The sequence below is a fragment of the Ylistrum balloti genome, unplaced genomic scaffold, assembly GCF_031769215.1.
Source record: "Ylistrum balloti isolate Yb309-2 unplaced genomic scaffold, AGI_CSIRO_Ybal_v1 Utg369916, whole genome shotgun sequence".
NCBI classification, from domain to species: Eukaryota; Metazoa; Mollusca; class Bivalvia; order Pectinida; family Pectinidae; genus Ylistrum; species Ylistrum balloti.
In genome coordinates, this window is record NW_026782036.1 from 1,451,690 (window position 1) to 1,471,701 (window position 20,012).

Here is a 20,012-nt window from a genome sequence, read left to right on the forward strand (position 1 = left end):
GAAATAATCAATTAACATAACTATAAATAGTTAATTATTTCTTTTTACACAGTGTAATGATATGTGTTTCCTATTCCACTACTGATTTTACCACTTACTGTATAATAAACAATTTACACAATGGATTTTTTTGTTTTGATACTCTTTTCATCAACTTACGCCTTCTGTACGTCTTTTACTGTTTGCTGTTCTAATTTGATCTCCACTGATTTTAATTGTTCCTTGTGTGGTAATTTGTTTTCCATTAGAAATTCTATTAGATATTTTTCATGTCTTGGTTTACCTTCAGACAGTTTTAATGTCTGGATTAATTTGCTTTTTTGTATCCAAGATTTTACAATTTCTTATCAATAAACCTTCAGGTTGGACATCTTCTTGCTTAGTTTATTGTTACTTAACATCTTTTGATTTGTTGTCACTTTACGTCCTATCAACAGACACGTCTATTTAAGGATGAGCAAGTTTTGGCGGTGGAGTAGTTGCAAAGTTCCTGCAAAGTAACCACTGACCTGCGCCCAATACCTGGCAACTGCCCCTTGTGGGCCTCAAACCATGGGTGGGAAGACTAGTGATCAAGAAGGTAATATGACCACCATGCCCTGTATCTTCTAACTCAACCTTGCCCTGAGATTTCATCCGATTTTATAGTTTTCTCCATGATAATCAAGCATTTCCTTTACAATCACCTTTTACTCATAATACTAGATATCTATATCATTATGTTCTTGATTGTCCAGCATCACCTTCTATGGTTTTGGATCTAAGGATGAAAACATGTCCAACAGGAAGTGAACAGCCAATGGAACAAGGTTTTTGATTGGTTGCCAACAAGTCCTCTGCCTCTGACCTAGCATGGATCTAAGATAAAGGTACTTGTCTAGCATCCATCATGTTGTATCAAGATTCCAACATAAAAACCACTTCCTACCCTCCTATCAGACAAACAGCACTACTACTGCTGCTGGAGTCATCCTGCTAACACTATTACATACTGTGCTAAGTTGCTAGCTCATTCATACTTTTTATAGTCAGTTATCATATGTGAGAATCTATGTTAGTTTTGTGCTTTAAAAAATTGAGTAAATCTAATAACAGCGTTTCTGTCTGCACAATTTGATTATTCTATAACCTTAATTTTACTTCCATTGTGATATGATCACTTCAAAACTATTCATCGAAAATCCTAATCTAATTATACCAACAATTCAAAGGTAATGTCCTAGACATTGGTTGTAATCATCGTATATACAGTATAACCATAATAATTTAATTCATGTCCATCCTATGTAGATAATATGAATCGGGACAAACTGATTGTCATGATGCTTCTAAAATTTTAATAATCCTGAAAGTTTTGAGGCTTTACAATTAATGAACTGGTTTACTCAAACACAATGTCCCTGTAACACTGAATCTACTATAGCAGGGTTGTTCATTTGATGTGATGAATTATTTATTTCCCATCCTGTCCACTTCCGCAGCCAATGTATTGGTGAGAGTGACAAGACTGCTGAGAGCAGTTCCTCACTGGCTTCATGAGCCACTTTGTTAGTGCTAGAGAGTGGCGGCATCCTATACCCGCTCAGCATTTCTCTGCAGGTTGATGAGGAAAGCTCATATAAACCTGCCCTTCATGCATAGAAATATATCAATGCTGAAGAAATCTCCAGCAATGTTGAACCCACTGGATATGTTGAAGTAGAAGAAACTCTAGCCCGAGATGTTTGATACAACTGTAGTATGTTTACATAGTTCCCTTTTCTGAAGAGTTCTCCACACCACAGCATACCAGCACACTAGTAGTGTCAGTGGCACTGAAGCATGCGTGCAACTTCAGATTCTTGCCACATATTATGCTGCTACATTAACTTTGCATGTTGTTACATTGAAGGGACAGATGAACATGTTAGTTGATTGTGGCTGGGAAGGCAATCAACACAAAGTGTAGAGATTTATGATATTACATGCACATTGTATTTGTAGTGGCATTTCCAGAAAATACTTATATAGAAACAGGCATGCAATTTACAATAGAATGAAAACTAAATCCTATATATTTCCAGAAAAAAAAAAAAAAAAAACAGCTTCTGTTGTGGAAAAGCTGGCAGTTGCAACGAAATGAGATTGATGCTGGAAGTGTTTTAGCCATTATATTGTAGGTGTTTGTAGTGTTATTTCTTAGGATTCTAACACCTTTCATTAGTGTTTGGGAACTAAATGTTAAAGCACCTGTGGCTTAGACAAAGCATGTGGCAAAAGCTGATGAATGAAATATTCTTCATTTCTTGCCTAAAGCGTTGCATTTGGCCTTTAAAGAACAGTAAGTGTTTAATAAAAATTAAGTGAGTAGAAAAACTATAGTAGTTACTCTAGTTGACAGTAAAACTGAGAATAGACTAAACTGGTTCACAGTGAATAAAATCAAAAGTTAATCAAAAATGTATTTAAAACAAAAACTTTACCATGGTTAATCTACAATTTGATGAATACAACCCATTGTGGAAAAACAGGAACTTTTGTCCAATTTTTGAGAAATGAAGATATTTCCGACAGCCTGACATGTATGAATACAACATGATAATGTTGAAGCTTGATTGATATCTCTTTATGTGATGGTATGATTTAACAACATGTTTAGTTTATGAGCATAGCATATGTCAAGAAGAGGTAACACAAGAGAGAAAGAAATTTTTCCACGAAATATGCTAAGATGAAAGACATGTTAGAGTATAAAATGCACAAAACAGGTACTTGTTTTTCAATTGATTGAGGTGCAGATTTAACAAAATATTGAGAATCATTTCAATTTCCATAAATTGAGGTCGCAGGAACTGATAATGCGAATGCCCTGTAATATATCTAACAATATGAATTGACATATAACAGAATAGTCCAGATGGTAGCCCTGTAGTACCGGGAGATGTTAATAGATAGAAGGGCCAGGATAATACATATTGTGTATATCACCAGCTGCATCTCTACCAATGATGTTATTCTGCACTCTCTGCCAAGAGGAAACACTCCAATGAATGATCCTTCTTGTTGGAATGAAAAGAATGAGAGTTTTTTGTTCTTTTTATCTACGAAATTCCTGTATGCATTAAGTGGTAAAATGTAGTGAAGAAAACAGGTTAATTTCTCGGTCTGATCTATGTTAGCACTATAATTCATTCCACATTTAACACTCACTACACAAAACACTAGAATGTTTCTCCTCAAACACATAAACATATTTTACAAATAAATAGAGATTCATTTACAGTAGTATAATGTCAGAGAGGGATAGTTTATTTACCATCAAGAAAATGTGTGATATAACAACAGGTGCCCTATGTAAATGTATCATTTCATGGATATTCACACTTCTAATGAAATGCCAATGATTTTGTGGTTAAATGCCACTAACATAAAGTTTGATATGTAAACAGATGTTTTTAATGGGAACTTCAGGTGTTTAGCTAAATTGTAGGTATTTATCAAGGAAATACTTTATCCAAACACTTAGAAATAATGTACTAGAGATATAAAGTTATACCTCAATATGTCATAGTTGCCATTTTACTTCTTATTATTGGCTGCACAAAATGAAACAAAAATTGGAATTATCTTGTTCCTCACTTCTGACAACTAAGCAAATAACACAATGAGACACTTGAGGAATGTTTGCTGATAAAAAAATATTTCATAAATATACATTAGTTGCTGATAGGAGAGCTCGCCTTCCATTATGTGCTGGATGTGTTCAAAGAGCTCCAAAATCCTTGTTAAAGAATATCCTGCTGCATTTGTCTACATTTAGATTCCATGAGGTAATCACAGAGATCAGAAAATTTTGCAAGACTGCTTTTCCTTTTATAAGTTGATGTTATATCACTGCATACAGCCTAGTGGTTAGAACAGGAAACGTTCCTCTTATCCCTCTTCATATACACCTACCATAAAGTGCTACTGCCCTATCACCATAACTGTCAGAAAGTGACAACACTACATATGAAGTTCATATTGGACCTGACAGCATATCAAGACCAATATGGACTAATTTTTTTGACCTACAGTGAACTTTTGCATGTCCAAGACATCCTGGAGGGCGGTTTATGAAAGGTCAACCTCTCAGGTCTTAATAGAATGCCCCCCTCCACCCCCCACCGTCTCTAGAATATCAAAATTGTAAAATAGAATTGTGCTTTTGGTCTCATGGATCTGTCTGTACCAAAGTTTCAAACAAGGTGAAAAAAAAAATAATGTAATTTTTTAAAAGAGCAATTCTTCACAAACTCTTGGTGGTTGGTAAGCCAGTATAAGACCTGGAATATGGCATGAACTGTAAAAGTACATGTAAATACAGTCAAACTTCGTTAACTCGAACTCGGAAAACTCGAAGACCCCGTTTAACTCGAAGCACTTTGTCGGTCCCGGCAAAATCTTCTCTTTATTCTAGTAATCAAAACTCGGAAAACTCGAATTCGGAAAACTCGAAAAACTCTGTTGATTCGAAGTAAAAATTTGGTCCCAACAACAAAACATATACTGAATATGATCGGAAAACTCGAAGTATAAATTTTGTGCCGGTCAATTACATTGCTGATGCGCTACGCCGTTTTGCAATTTTACCGACAATAGGCTTTACAAGTGAATATTAATGAACAATACTGTAATTAACAATATTCATGTTTTAGAAAAGTGTTTATTGTTATTTAATTGAATGATAAAAGGTAACCGTTAGATCTTATAATTGATAGATATCGGCGATAAAAAGTGAAGTTCTACTCACATTGCGTAATTTCCGTGTCTGTCAGCCATAACAAACACCGACCTGTGTATACACTCAGTGAAGCGGAACTAAGCTATAGAAAACAATCACAACACTGGCCCGGTACTAGGCTTAATGTTTTTACAGGAGTACGCATGAAACGGTCACCTGTGCTCAATTAAACCGACAAATGAGTGAAACAATTATTTAATTAGCGTCGAAGTACTTAGGGCAGAATTAGTGAGGAGATGGCATGAGTGTCACATAGGGATAAAAGCAGGGGTGTTTCTCACCGAAATCATACCCGTTTCGAAATGTCGAAGTCAATTGAGCAATCCAACGAAGGACCCGGTTTATCCGGGGGGATACTTGGATCCAATACCAGGACTCAATCAAAGATATCAGACTACTTCAGTGACTTTGCGTGTCAACGAAACAGTGAACATTGATAGTGATCGATAGTGTTAAGACTTTACGAACTGGAACTTGGTGTGCTTTCGCAAATAATGTATGACAATGGTGTTTTAATTATGGCCTTAAATTCGAAGACTAGTGCTTATAATGAATGTTCATTTACTTACAGTGCTTTGTAAGTCGACAGGTGTTATCGTAACTAACATGTTGTGTACATGCATACTCTTTAATATAATCTTCCTAGTGTACGCGCCAAATCAGTGATGTTGAGTAACATTTGTTGCACATGCGCAACGGAAGTTTATGTATGTTATCGAAGCAGGAGAGTTCTCATAGTCGGTCATATGTAGTGCTGTTTAGAATGATATCGTAAGTTTTTCACATTGTATGTGTTTCTTAAAATGTTAGATTTGGTTCTATTTTGTTTGTATTATGTGTTTAATTAATGTCAAATTATTAAATTGTGAATGTTGATTTCCGTATCATCGTTATTTATGTAGCCTAGACTCGTGTTGACATGTAGGCTAATCTAGTTCTCGTTAATTAAAAAGGACTGACAGAACGAAATTGATGGTTTCTAAATAATAAGCAAACTGCACCTAATTTAATTATCAATTCTGGTTTTTCAACGATCAAGAACAAAATATGTTTGCTTATTACCGGAATCTACATCAAGCTCGTATATAGCCAAAAATTGACAAAAAGTACAAGGAACGTCAGGAACATTAAAAATCTTTGCACCAAAACTCATGAACTCGGCTATCTCGAAGACTCGGATAACTCGAAGTATTTTCGTGGTCCCATCGACTTCGAGTTAACGAGGTTTGACTGTATATAAATACCTAGTATCTAATCAAACTAAACACATACATTTATATCACCACAGACAAACAGTCACCAGTCATTGAAAAACATAAACAATTAAACAAAATCTTTACATTGGGATAAGATAATGACTATGGATTTTTCAGCAAAATTTATACATAATTTTGTATGAATCACACCTACTCTGTGAAAATACAGACACCAGCCATTAAGCACCAATCTATGGCCATTAGGTGAAGGAGTTACCATGGGTGTGGCAATGGTGTAACCAAGTACACTACTAATACCCACTTGTTACTACCCAGTGCATTGCACTCTTATTCAGGTGTTCAAGTAATGTGAGGTACTTAGCAATTAGTGAAAAAAGATTTCATTTTGGATAATTTTATGTTCAAGTTTTCTTCCAAGATAACCTTTAACTATATCATGGAGTCAGCTTATATTCTGTATATATTATGTTGGTCATCATTTTGTCACCATTTCTACTAATAGTGCCATCAAGGCCATCACATTCTCAAATCTTGCTTGTACTGTAACCACTGATATCTATGTCATAAATTTGGTGATGAAACTAGAAATAATTCATGTTGACATGGAGACAGTATAACCTGTGAAAGCCTTTCAATATCATTTTTCCACATATTACACAAGAAAGAATGTCCAGTTGATTAAATCTTTTCAACAATGTGTTAAGACTGTTGTAAACTCTACACTAATATTGAAATACATGATATCGGTTTGTAAGTGATGGTTGCTGGGTAATGAATGCTGTGGATGTTCCCAGTTCAGGTTAATATTCCATAACAACAGACCCTCAGGGAGGAAGTTGCTTGTTTCCTGCAAACCTCCATCTGTTTATACAACATAAGACATCCGTGAGATGGTGATGTTTAATGTTTATTATCAAACTACATAATTGTTATGTACTCTCTGTAATTACATTTCTGTTTATTCTCAGTGTCTGCAATTTGTTCTTCATGTAGTTTTACATTTAACAATGTTCTTTCTGAATTCTTTTACTGTATTTTTTCTTTTGCATCCCCCCTCCCCACCCTCCACGACCTGATCTCCCAACTACTAACACTAATCTCTATACAGCCATCAAATATTTGTTTACCATTTTGAAGAATTTTTGGGCCAACTGTGTCCATGTGTTCTGTGGTTTTCCACAATTCCATTCCCAGTGGAAGCAAATATAAAGCTGGATTAAAAATTGTACTGCAGTGATGAAAACTAATACAAATTAAAAGCTTCCCTTAGGATTTGCCATTATGTTTGGTATCCCAGGAAGACTAGCTCTGAAGCATCTACAATTGAAATGTCATCAAATTAGGTTCAGATATGTCCTTCATGTCCTTATCAATACATCAAACTTTCAGCAGTTCTGCTTACATTTTGAAATTCAATATCTCTCTCTCTTTTTTGCTCTAACAGAATCAATATTTTCATGTTGGTCTTTAGGTTCTGATCAGTACAACCAAGGTTTCAATCCTTTGGATGTAAAGATAAAGTGGTGCAATATACAAATATATCTACAACATTTCCTCAAAATATTTCCAGGTTCTCAGATGTTTAATTCCCCCGAACAAGAATTGCAATAGTTGGGAGTTGGGCCTTGACCTTGGCACACAAACAGAAAATTTGAACACTAACTATCCAGTCATGAAAAACCAATCTACTATTGAAAAAACATTACAAAGCTTTGGAACTTTGACATCTTGGTCGCTCAAGACATACTGATCTGTCATGACACATCTATCTCTCAGACTTCATCAAAGATCATTTAGCCCTTCAGAAATAGAACAGAGAAAGAACAGATGGGTTGCTCGCAGATAGTATAATTTGATATTCCCTTTGTGTCACTGTTGGAAGGGATTTGAACTTTTCTGTATATCTAAACCAGCTGTTTTGTTCCTACCTATCTTGTAAGTACCTATCTTGTAAGCAAAAACAAAAGCCCATGTAGACGTGTTGTGCTTTGCAATATTATCTACAAAAAGAAGCCAGGCAGCAACAAATACACCTGCTTGCACTGTGTTGTAATAAATTTGTGGCAGACATATATCTGTATCCAGCATAATGAGGTTTCTTCCCTGAATAGAATACCAAAGAAATTAAGAAGTTATTTCCAAAATGAAATTGCACTAAAATAATTGTTTTAACTACCAATACAATCAATAATTTAATAACCTTCACACTTTTCTAAGACGTCAGAATAACACATTTCTTCTCATCATTATCTAGTATCTTTATTTAGAATACTTAACAAATCTTATTGATTTGGTGTCTTTTACGTTGCCATTTATGCCTGTAAGAACAGGTTTGTTTTTTAAACAAAAACAGCTTCTGTAATTCTATGTAACACATTCCAGTAAATGATTGTATTAATTACAAGTTAAAAACTAGATCCACTGTGTTAATCCTAGCTGTTTCAAGCTTCTAGTTTTAATAATAGCAATACCAAAAGTTTCCACAGTTTACAACCACAAGAATATCTTGGCCTTTATCAAAACAAAAAAGCTAAAACAAAAAAGATAACAATAGCTCCTGAATCAATACTGTTATGCTATGGAAGAATTATACTAAGTCCTATCAAAAACATTTCCTGACGACCTCAAAGAAACTCTGTGTTTATACATTTGAACCAAAAAAGAGGGATTTGCAGCAAAAATATCACAAATCCAAAGCATGAAATAAACATCACAGAGAAGTCTACTACAGGAATTAACCTGTTACTAGTAGTGGTGTTGTCTTAACTAAAAAAAAGTGTCTACTTACTACACTACCTGTAGTAAAAGTTCTGTTTTGAAACTGGTGCCAAGATGTTAGACAAGGATCAGTGCATCTGACATTTTGTCAGATCTGCCACTGTAACTTGCATTATCAACAGCTCGTACATCTGGTAGGGGCCAGCACTATTTTACACACAGTAACCAGACTGTGGTAGAACCAAACTGGACCAGCTAATTGGAAAAAATCCATCAGAAACGTCAGAAAACAGATCTAATGTGCAGAGTCAAATTAAGGGTAATTAAAACTGATGTCATAGCAGGTACTCTCCATTAGGTAGAAAGAGTGCATTACTATACATACATCCTATGGCTGTAGTAACAGAACCACAAAGTACTGCATGAGGATTGTTATTGTATCAGTCACTTCTTTTTACCTCTACTTTTGAGGACAGAATGAAATCACATTTGTTTTCATTCTTACAAATTATTTAAAAATAGACAATAGATATTTAAAAATAATTATTCAATGAAATTATGTTTCCTTAAAATACCAAGTATTACATGATTTTCTGGCCTGTTTGTTTTCAGATTGTTTTCATGTGAAGAAATAGTATTTGATAAAATTGGGAGATCTGCCAATATATATGTATTGAATTTTATCATGTAGTCATGTACCTTTATGAAACCAAAGAAAACAAATTGATTGTATATTGTGTCACTGCTAAAAGCAAGTATATTATAGAGAACTCAACCCACTGATGATATCAGGTGGCGAATTACCTGAACCAGGGTCTCAGGTCTTGTCAGACATTGTAATGGAAACCCCAGGGGAGAGGGGGTGCTCTTAAATGTAGTCAGGAATTAAATTCATTGCAACTATTGAACATGAAACTGTGATGAAAGGGGAGAAGCATGACCTCAGAACACTTCAGAGATATAATTGTAGGGTAGATTTCACTTCAAGTCTCATTTGTATCAAGTTTATGTTTTGTAATGATATATTGAATTAAAATCTTATTCTGTATTCTTTTCATAATAACAAAACTTCATACAATTAATACCTTACATGAGATTTAACATCTTTATTCTCTCAGTTCAAATACACAAAAATAATCAATTTCCTCTTCATACTTTGAAAAAAAAAGTGAATAATTTGAAATCTCAAGTTTATGTAAAATTAAGCAAAAAAGTCATGATACCACAGCATTTATAGACCTCCGTGAAGACATCAGCCATGTGTGGTATATACAAGTACTTGTTAACTCCCTTGATATACACTTGACAAGCCCTTTCCTCCTTATGTAACACACAATGTCAAAATGAATTAAAACTGAACCATCTGTACTTGATCTCAAGTAACCTTACCACAATTTTATAACCACAAAGATTTCATTCAAAAAGAAACCACTTTACTATGTCTGCAGATCCCTGCAATAATTTGAGACATGTACCAGTGTATCTCTTTCTATGAAGGAACTCTATACAGGTAAAGTTGACCAAGATACACCTGGACACACCTGTCAGATAAACCTGTTGACAGGCTGTCGTGAACCCCTAATGTGTGATGTGAACTCTAAACTTTTTTTGTTATTCTCCACTATTGATTCCTTTTTCACACACAAGGGTTTCCACCATTACATTCAATCTGTATGCGTTATCTCAAACCTTTCAATCAATCCTATCGTTACAGAAGGTGATTTTTCACTGTTACTTTAAATGTGTATGTACTTAATGTCAAAACTGTATTAATAACCAGATATAAAGGCATTATATTCAGATCAATGATTCAAATTTTCAGAGCTAAAAGAACGATGCAGTTTATAGGCATGCGTTGGACAATCGCTGAGGATGTACAAATAGCCCTACATTGGAATACATCAGACCACCAACAAAATCTGGTCCATAATAGCCTTAGCTACCACCCTGGGAACAGCAGACCAACAACTCTCAGTCTTACGGAGGTTCAACAGTCTTTACTGAACCAACACCAGACCAACAACTCTCAGTCTTACAGAGGTTCAACAGCCTTTACTGAACCAACACCAGACCAACAACTCTCAGTCTTAGAGGTTCAACAGCCTTTACTGAACCAACACCAGACCAACAACTCTCAGTCTTACAGAGGTTCAACAGCCTTTCCTGAACCAACACCAGACCAACAACTCTCAGTCTTACAGAGGTTCAACAGCCTTTACTGAACCAACACCAGACCAACAACTCTCAGTCTTACAGAGGTTCAACAGTCTTTACTGAACCAACACCAGACCAACAACTCTCAGTCTTACAGAGGTTCAACAGCCTTTCCTGAACCAACACCAGACCAACAACTCTCAGTCTTAGAGGTTCAACAGCCTTTACTGAACCAACACCAGACCAACAACTCTCAGTCTTACAGAGGTTCAACAGCCTTTACTGAACCAACACCAGACCAACAACTCTCAGTCTTACGGAGGTTCAACAGTCTTTACTGAACCAACACCAGACCAACAACTCTCAGTCTTACAGAGGTTCAACAGTCTTTACTGAACCAACACCAGACCAACAACTCTCAGTCTTACAGAGGTTCAACAGTCTTTACTGAACCAACACCAGACCAACAACTCTCAGTCTTACAGAGGTTCAACAGTCTTTTCTTTACTGAACCAACACCAGACCAACAACTCTCAGTCTTACAGAGGTTCAACAGTCTTTACTGAACCAACACCAGACCAACTACTCTCAGTCTTACAGAGGTTCAACAGTCTTTACTGAACCAACACCAGACCAACAACTCTCAGTCTTAGAGGTTCAACAGCCTTTACTGAACCAACACCAGACCAACTACTATCAGTCTTACAGAGGTTCAACAGCATCTTATCAACCCATGAAACACCTAACCAACAACTCTCAGTTTAACAGGAAACATCAAATCCACAATTCTCATTCTTACAAGAAATGCCTAACCAACAACAACTCTTGGTCCAACAAAAAACATCAGACCAACAACTTCTGACAGGAAACACCAGACCAATAACTCTTGGTCTTACAGGAAACATCAGACCAACAACTCTCTGTCTTATAGGAAACATCAGACCAACAACTCTCTGTCTTACAGGAAACATCAGACCAACAACTCTCTGTCTTATAGGAAACATCAAACCAACAACTCTCTGTCTTATAGGAAACATCAGACCAACAACTCTCTGTCTTATAGGAAACATCAAACCAACAACTCTCTGTCTTACAGGAAACATCAGACCAACAACTCTCTGTCTTATAGGAAACATCAGACCAACAACTCTCTGTCTTATAGGAAACATCAAACCAACAACTCTCTGTCTTACAGGAAACATCAGACCAACAACTCTCTGTCTTATAGGAAACATCAAACCAACAACTCTCTGTCTTACAGGAAACATCAGACCAACAACTCTTGCAGAGGCTAACAGACTTCTACAGACACAGGAAACATCAGATAACTCCCAGGCTTACAGTAGATCAACATCATTTCAGTTCTAAACCACAGAAAAACAAAACTCTCACAATATCACATTCCAGGAAATATTAGACCATTAAAACCCTATAAACAAAATTTAATGAATGAGTTGTATTTGTATAATTTAAGATGACCTTTACATTATGAGATTTAACTCGCCCCAAAACACTTGTAAAACAATGATTTGTAAAGCACTGAGACAGCTGTAGATCTAGCAGGGGGGTCTCAGATCAGTGAGGATGGATCTGGTGAGAGACTAATTGATCTCTGTATATAATTCACCTCTCTGGATTTTGCCTTCAAAAGATCTTGTCTGAAGGTACTGGAAATATTGGGTGGCTAAGTACAAATTCTACTCCCCATGCCTAACACAAAGACTTAATTTAATGCTTGTAATGAAGCCATCCCAACTGCAGATGAACAGTGGAGCCACATCCATTTGCTGAAGACAAAAGAACGATCAATAAATTTAATATGTACAGCCATCCTGGATCTTCCACCACTACTCCTCAAAATTTTGTTTTCAAATTGCCACATGTCTCAAAGGTTAATAGGTTATAGTGATGTTCATCATTCAAATTAAGACAATTCCTCATGGTATTCCCATCAAGCAACAAGACATACCATACACCATATTGTTGTTTAAGTATATATTGTCCAGCACAATGTAACACAATATCCATCATTGAACACAATGTTTTGTACATTGGTTAACACTTAGACCTATTAAGGCAGGTTATGGCCAACAAATGGTCATGCCAATATACACTACAGCAAAGGTACTGCTGAATACTGAGAATACCTACTCGATGGCATTACAATGTCTACTGTATATTAATGGAAACGAAAGTACAAGCTTCACTACGTTTTTATTGATCACTCTAGTACATGATGCTTGCTTTTCAAAGAAAAGCAAAAAATAACTGCCAACAACAGCAAACATTACTGTTTATGACTGCACATCACAGTAAATATTATAGTGCTTCCAAATTCATCTGACAACAAGCCCATGTCTAGTAATAAGCCACCACTGCAACAAGCCAATTTTGGCATAAGCTCACATGGAACCAATTCAATGTCTGATAATAAGCCACTGTGGCAATAAGTCAAATAAGGCAAGGTGTTGTCAACTTGAGCTTCTTGTAGAAAATAAATACAAAATTGTCTTGATATATGTAGATAGATAAAGTGACTTATAGCAATAGGCAGATATTGCAAAGAAGACTTCACTTGCACATGTTTGAAACTCTAATATGTAAACATTATGGAGTGTGCTGTTCAAAAGGAAAAAATACTAAAATAGCTTGCTCTATCATAGATTCATGTCTATTCTATTACAGTCTTATGTTTGCAATGAAATTGTATTTTCAATCAGGTGTATATATTTTTAAACAATACACTTTCTTTCCTCTTTGATATCAACCATGAGGGTGGTTGGGTGGTGCAGATGTAATGCACTGGTCTTTCACCTAGCCATCTGGGGTTCAATTCTCGGTAAGGACATCACCGGGTACTCTGGTTTTCTCCTTTAGTAAGACCCTGCACACTTCTATCCATGCCATCAAGAGTGATTAATATAACTGATAGCTGGTTTTGCTATTGTTGTAAAATAAATAAAATTTATATCATATGGTATTTGAAATTCAGATTAAACTATCATGATCGCTGCCTGTTTATCCAGAACACTGTTGAGATTTCTAATAACTTGAAATACAAAAATGATACTGTACAATTGTATTTTGAACACTATAAGTATATACTTCCATTGTGGCATTAAGACCAGGTGTTCAATACAGTTGTATCCCTGTTGCGGTTTGGCAGACAGAACACCAGCATCTGCATGTGTCAGTAATTAGGTGTACCTCTTCTGTCAATATACACAAGATAAGTCCAGCTGTAAAAGTACAAACCTCTAATAAATTTCTTCTTCTTTGGCCATTGTGTCAAGTCTCATTGATACCATGCCGGTTTAGTGGCCAAACTCTTCATCCCTTCCTTAACCTTTATGTAGAGCTATCAGTTGGAGAACACTTTCACAAACAGGTAAATTAAACAGTGCACTAAATGTCTCTTCTACAACTGGTTGCTAATGACACATTATCTTAAAATGTCATATACATTTTGTATTTGATTGAAAACCTCAAATCACTGGGAGATATATTCATGAAACTATTTCATTCAATATAAATTGAGAATCAATTTCATTTATCTTGGTAAAAAAGTTCCTTTGATGAGATTGGAAATTTGAAAACAAGATGGAGTGGGGTGGGACACCATCTGGATAAGATGGTGACAACCTTATGAAAGAATGATCATGAAACAACCCAGCTTCTTTTTCCAAGTGATTAATGAATTTTAACTGTAACAAAAAATCAATACAGCCTACCATTCTTTGTACTTCCTATACTCTAGCTTCCTGCAACACAAACAGGAACAGCTGCCAATTCGTCATTTCAAGCAAACCTCCGTCTCTCCTAGATCATGTTTAATAATACCCGAGATTGCATTTCCTAGAAACTAAACCATTCCATCTTCCAGACTCTGTAACTTCAGGTGAAAACTGCTGATTTGTGTTTGATCATCGTGTCGATTATACAACATATGTTGATAAATGATCCAGGTTGAAGCATTATAGCTCCTATTCTACCCATATATCAATGACAACCGCTCAGACAAGTCATCAAATTGATCGCAAAAGTGTCACAGTCTCCTAAGTAATCACTTAATCAGCCAGTCAAATGGTCATATCTTATTGAACTCAATTAAGAAAATAAAAAGTGGTAATCAACCAAGAAATGATTAACCAAAGAAGTGTAGTTAATTACCATAACTTACAAATGGAAACAGGTCTGTTTCATTTACAAGAACACTTGAGACTTTACTCAAAGTTCACTACTTCAGCAGCAGTTGAATATGACAGAGTTGTGATCATCATTTAGAGTGAAACTTTTAAAATGATAAAAATTCTTTCTGACCTCGAAATTGATCATTTTCACCTTGAATTTACAAGTGAATGGCACATAAGTTGCAAAAAATGGCAATTATAACTTAGAAATTTTACTCCTTGCACTAAGAAAGAAATTAACCTTTACATGAGAAATGAAATAACCGCAAAGCATTTTAAAAGAGGCCAGAGTCACAGACAGGATCTAAAATGAATCATATAAAATTTTCATTACATCATCTTGACCTTTAAAGATGTCAAATCTCCTGACTAAAGTAACTCACATGATTGGTTTAATAGCTATTCTGTTCCATCCTGGTCTACCTAAGATAAATAGCTGTGTGAACAGGACCTCTTCAAAAATTAAAAAAAATTAAAGATGTGTGAACAAGGAAGTCTAGTGGAGGGTTATCAGTAGGTGGCACTGTCCTAACCAAATTTAACAACAGTTGACTGAACAACTATGTTATTAGAAATATATGTCTGACTTCAAATACAGCAGAAACAACAACAAAAACAACAATCAGGTGAAAATACATCAGAGACAACCTGTAGTGGACAAGAAGTCACACCTGTTATGACTACATATCCATCTTTCTCAGGCAAAGGGAATATCAACCACTCAGAGAGATCAAATAAAATTTGCAAATTTTGATACTAAATATATATTTGCTTGAAAGTAAGCCCACTCATGCATATTGATGTCTGTTTTCTTGCATGTCCATCCCTCTAATGTGAGTCAGCTTGAAGGAATACCTTGTTTGTAGGACACTTTTTTTCTCAAGATCCAAAATGAAAGATGTGATGAATGAATGACCTGTGGATTTTGTGAAGGAGACCATTTTTGTTTCACTAAATGCAGCATTTATGAGCATAACGAATACAATTTAACACGGAGGAAGGGGGGATGCTTTATGCTTCAAGAAAGAGAAAATTATTTCTTTGATATATGATGACAATGAAGTTTGAATAATGAATACTTACATTTGGTTCTGATGCCAGAGTCCGGTGAAAATATGAGCTGGAATACAGTGACCTTTTTGCTACTTTTCTGTGTTGAAGATGATAATAATCCGGCATGATCTACAAACAAAAAGATCAATATTTATTGGAACAATAAAATCTGAATATGTCCCACAAATGCTTTAAAAAAAGTTTCACAATCTTTAATATCCACTTTGAATACCTCAACGATGTTTGCAAGAAAAACAAAAACATATATGGTTTAAATACTGGTAAGATGACTATGAGGTCCATGGCCATTAATTTTAAAAATCTAAACAAGCCCTTCATCTCAGAATGGTTTTCATCATATTCCAATATACTGTGAGCAAACTTATTGCAGTTAGTTCTAGTGCTTTTCTACTTAAAGTATTCAGGAAAAATATGATTGTGCTTTTGTACATTTTTATGTTGTTTAATAAGTAATTATTGTGGAAACACAAATTTATCATTGAACTACATTACCTGAAACAATAATGCACTGAAATTTGATTGGAAGTATATTTACAGTACTTTAAAACATTGAAAAAGTCATCAGATCCCTGCAATCAGATGGACAACTGACAAACCGAGTCAAAGTTAAGGTCATCAGGACTAAATTGAATAAGCACTTGTTCAAATCTGTACTGCTAAATGTCAATTCAAGGCTGGCATATTCTGTGGTTTTTTATCGTTAGTGCCTTTAAATTCACAGTTAGTAGATGTAGTAGGGCAAATCATAAGTTTGAAAGATTAAATTGGATTAGTACATTTTTTGATAGTAAGATATAATATAAAGTAGGTCACTCTGAATCATGTTTCTTTTATAACACATACTCTTATCATAGACAACATTACAAATCACCAAAACCTGCCAATTTCTATGGTCAATTTCAAACTTAGTGAATTAGATCATATATGCACCACTTTAAACTGTACAAATAGCAAAATTTGCTTTACTTAAACTGTCTGTTTGATTTCATAAATATCAATGCAGCCAAGGTTTACTTTGACTTGAGAATGGTTAGCGTGACCAGGATAGTAGCTTGAGATGATGTATGTTAAGGAGTAGGGGTGGGAGAATGTTGACACTGGAAAAATTATCTCAGGGATGGAGAGAGTTAGAAGGGCAATGGTTCTATGGCAGGATGGGTCAGTTTAATTTCCCATGAGGATCACTCTGACATAGTAAGATATGGTTTCAATTTACTTGAGAGAGAGGTCCATTTTACATGGTCTACAATTTGTATCTTTATAAATGTTTATACAAATGTTTGTTTACTGTTTACAGAAGTATTGTGCCACATAAATAAGACTATTTGTCTGTAACTTTGAGCAGGAGGTTGGTTATGAAAAGCTGAGCTAAATGACTGTGATGTGGGGTAGATAAGGGAGGTATATATACAGATAGGAATGGAAGGGATGTAGGTGTGCCTACACACTATAAACACACCTACAGCCAACAGGTGCTATTTCTCTAAGTAAGAAAATGAAACAGGCCTGCTGCAAAACATGGTAAAGGCATGTAACCACAGCCACAAATGAACCCAAGTGAAATCATGATTTAAACTGGCATATCTTCTAAACATATTTACCAGGCAGTTCTAAACCTACTGGTATCAAATGCTGTTTCACTGTCCTTTAATAAGCTCACTCCCTAACTTTGAATCAAAGGCAATGTATTGGATACAGAAACATATTACAGTAGGGTTATTGTCTGTTTACAAAGATTAACAGACATCAAACAAATAAATTAAGAACATTCTTTCAAGGTTTCCACATAACTGACCCCTGTGACCTTGAAAGGTCAATGTGTTTAATTTGAAAAAAGTTGAATGCCTTCATCAAAGCATACCAATGGCCAAATAGACTATCACCTTGGCTTCTCAGTTATGGAGAAAAGTTATTTAAAGATTTCAATACATTTGACCTCAGTGACCTTTAAAGAGTGTGATGTTGCTTCATTTGAAGACAAATTGTAGCCTTTCCCAAACATGTATCTGGCCAAAAATCATGACCCGTGGCCTCTTGGTTACTGGGGAGTCTTTTAAAGGATGAAAACATATGATGAAGGCTGCATATTAGCACAGCTAACTTGCCCTTTGGGTTGCCAGATGAACTAATAGTGTTATTTCTTTCCCAATTTGGAATAGCCCATTCAACGTTTACCATGTTAAAAGTGAAAATTAAGACACTTACAAAATATTCCAGAACAGTCAAATTTGATAAAGATAATTAAATAAGGCATCATACCAAATTTTGGCCAAATGAAAACAACCCAAACTGAGTAAAATTTGACAAACATATCATTCACCAGTGCTATATATATATATATATATACAGCTGACCCAGGATACAGCCACTATATATGCATGATCATGCTTGGTTCTGATGGACCAATACAATATTTGAGACAATAGTTATAGGTCCCCTGTACTACAACAGAAAGGCTAAACCACTTGTTAGTGTATGCCTACTGAAGCCTGCTGTCTTTCCTTGTATACCAAGTAGATCTACATGTTTTTGTTTGGATTGGACTGAAGTTCTGGTTTTCACCATTTTTCAAATCTAGTTCAAATCAACATGTGTGATAAACAGGGCCTTTTTTGTGTCAGTTGTCTATGTAAACACAGTTGTCAGATTGTAGACAGCCCATCTTTATTTAATACCTTGTCAGTCAGGTCTTTATCCCCTGATAATAGCATATTCTACAGTACATAATATTTCAATAAGACAACCTATCTCTAAATCCACCAAATATTTCTAATACTGGTCTGGATTTTTAAAATATCTCTACCTTAGTCAGATAAATGTAAAAGACAAAAATATGGCTAAAATTCATTTTTCTCATTGAATTCAAGTGTAAGCTCATATTATGTATCCAACAACAGTTTGGTTTCAAAGACAAGTGCATTTTTTTCCTTTTGTAATTCTTAATTCATTATTTTAGAACTGTATTGGAAGCAAATGAATTTCTTACTGTAGCATTCAAAATGGGTAACAGTTCCTCAGAGCTTTTAAGGAGAAACAAACAATACAAGGTAATCAATATTTAATTACTCTTCCAAAATACATTTTCCAGGATCTGGAATTTTCAAGACATCTTCCTGTTATTCAGAAATTAGGAGAAGCACACAATACCCTAAAGAATTCTGTTGAATGGTTTCTTTTACCAATTTACTCCATCAATTGTTTCTCTGGTAAAATATGTATGTACATCTACTTGCCACAAATATACAAACCACTCCACTATATCTAGAACTAGCCAGTAATGGCACCAACAGATGGTCCCTATGCTAACAATTTCTTAAACATTGTACCTGGGTCTTTTTCAGGCACCAAGATATTTTACAAGAGAACCCTAATAGACATTGAAATCCTTTGTGTACACTTCCATGAAATAGAAAATCTTAATTATTGATTGATTCAAAATATCTAAAAACGTAGATCTTTTTTAAGAATTAACTTGGACCACACAAAAAGTTATATTAACAAACCATGTGTAGTACAAAAATATACAAAAAAATAACGTAAAAAGAATATTTTCGATGACTGTATAGATATGGGGAAAAGGTCTCTGCAGTTTAACAATCATCCATTTTACCCTTTTGTCAATAAGGTCAAAATAAAACTGCAACTTTGGTTAAAAATGAATGCTGAAATATATGTCATGCTTTTACAGCTAATTTAACTCTAGGTGAAGTGAAATATTTTCATGGACTGGTAAAAGTAACATTCCCTGGGTGGTCGGGTGGCGTAGTGGTAACACACTCGTCTTTCACCTAGCTGACCGGGGTTCGATTCCCGGAACGGACGTGAAAAGGTAAGGGGTCACCTACCCGACCACGTGGGTTTTCCCCGGGTACTCCGGTTTCCTCCCACAATAAGACC

The 20,012-nt window shown here is 35.2% G+C and overlaps 1 protein-coding gene across 1 annotated transcript in view; it reads right to left on the reverse strand.

The window, feature by feature from the left end:
- Nucleotides 1–20,012, reverse strand: part of LOC132546834 (furin-like protease kpc-1) — a 132,465-nt gene that overhangs the window by 87,800 nt on the left and 24,653 nt on the right. Inside the window, exon 2 of the mRNA XM_060210556.1 lies at nt 16,125–16,223. Coding sequence (XP_060066539.1) covers nt 16,125–16,223 — 99 coding nt within the window. The remainder of the gene's footprint in view (nt 1–16,124; nt 16,224–20,012) is intronic.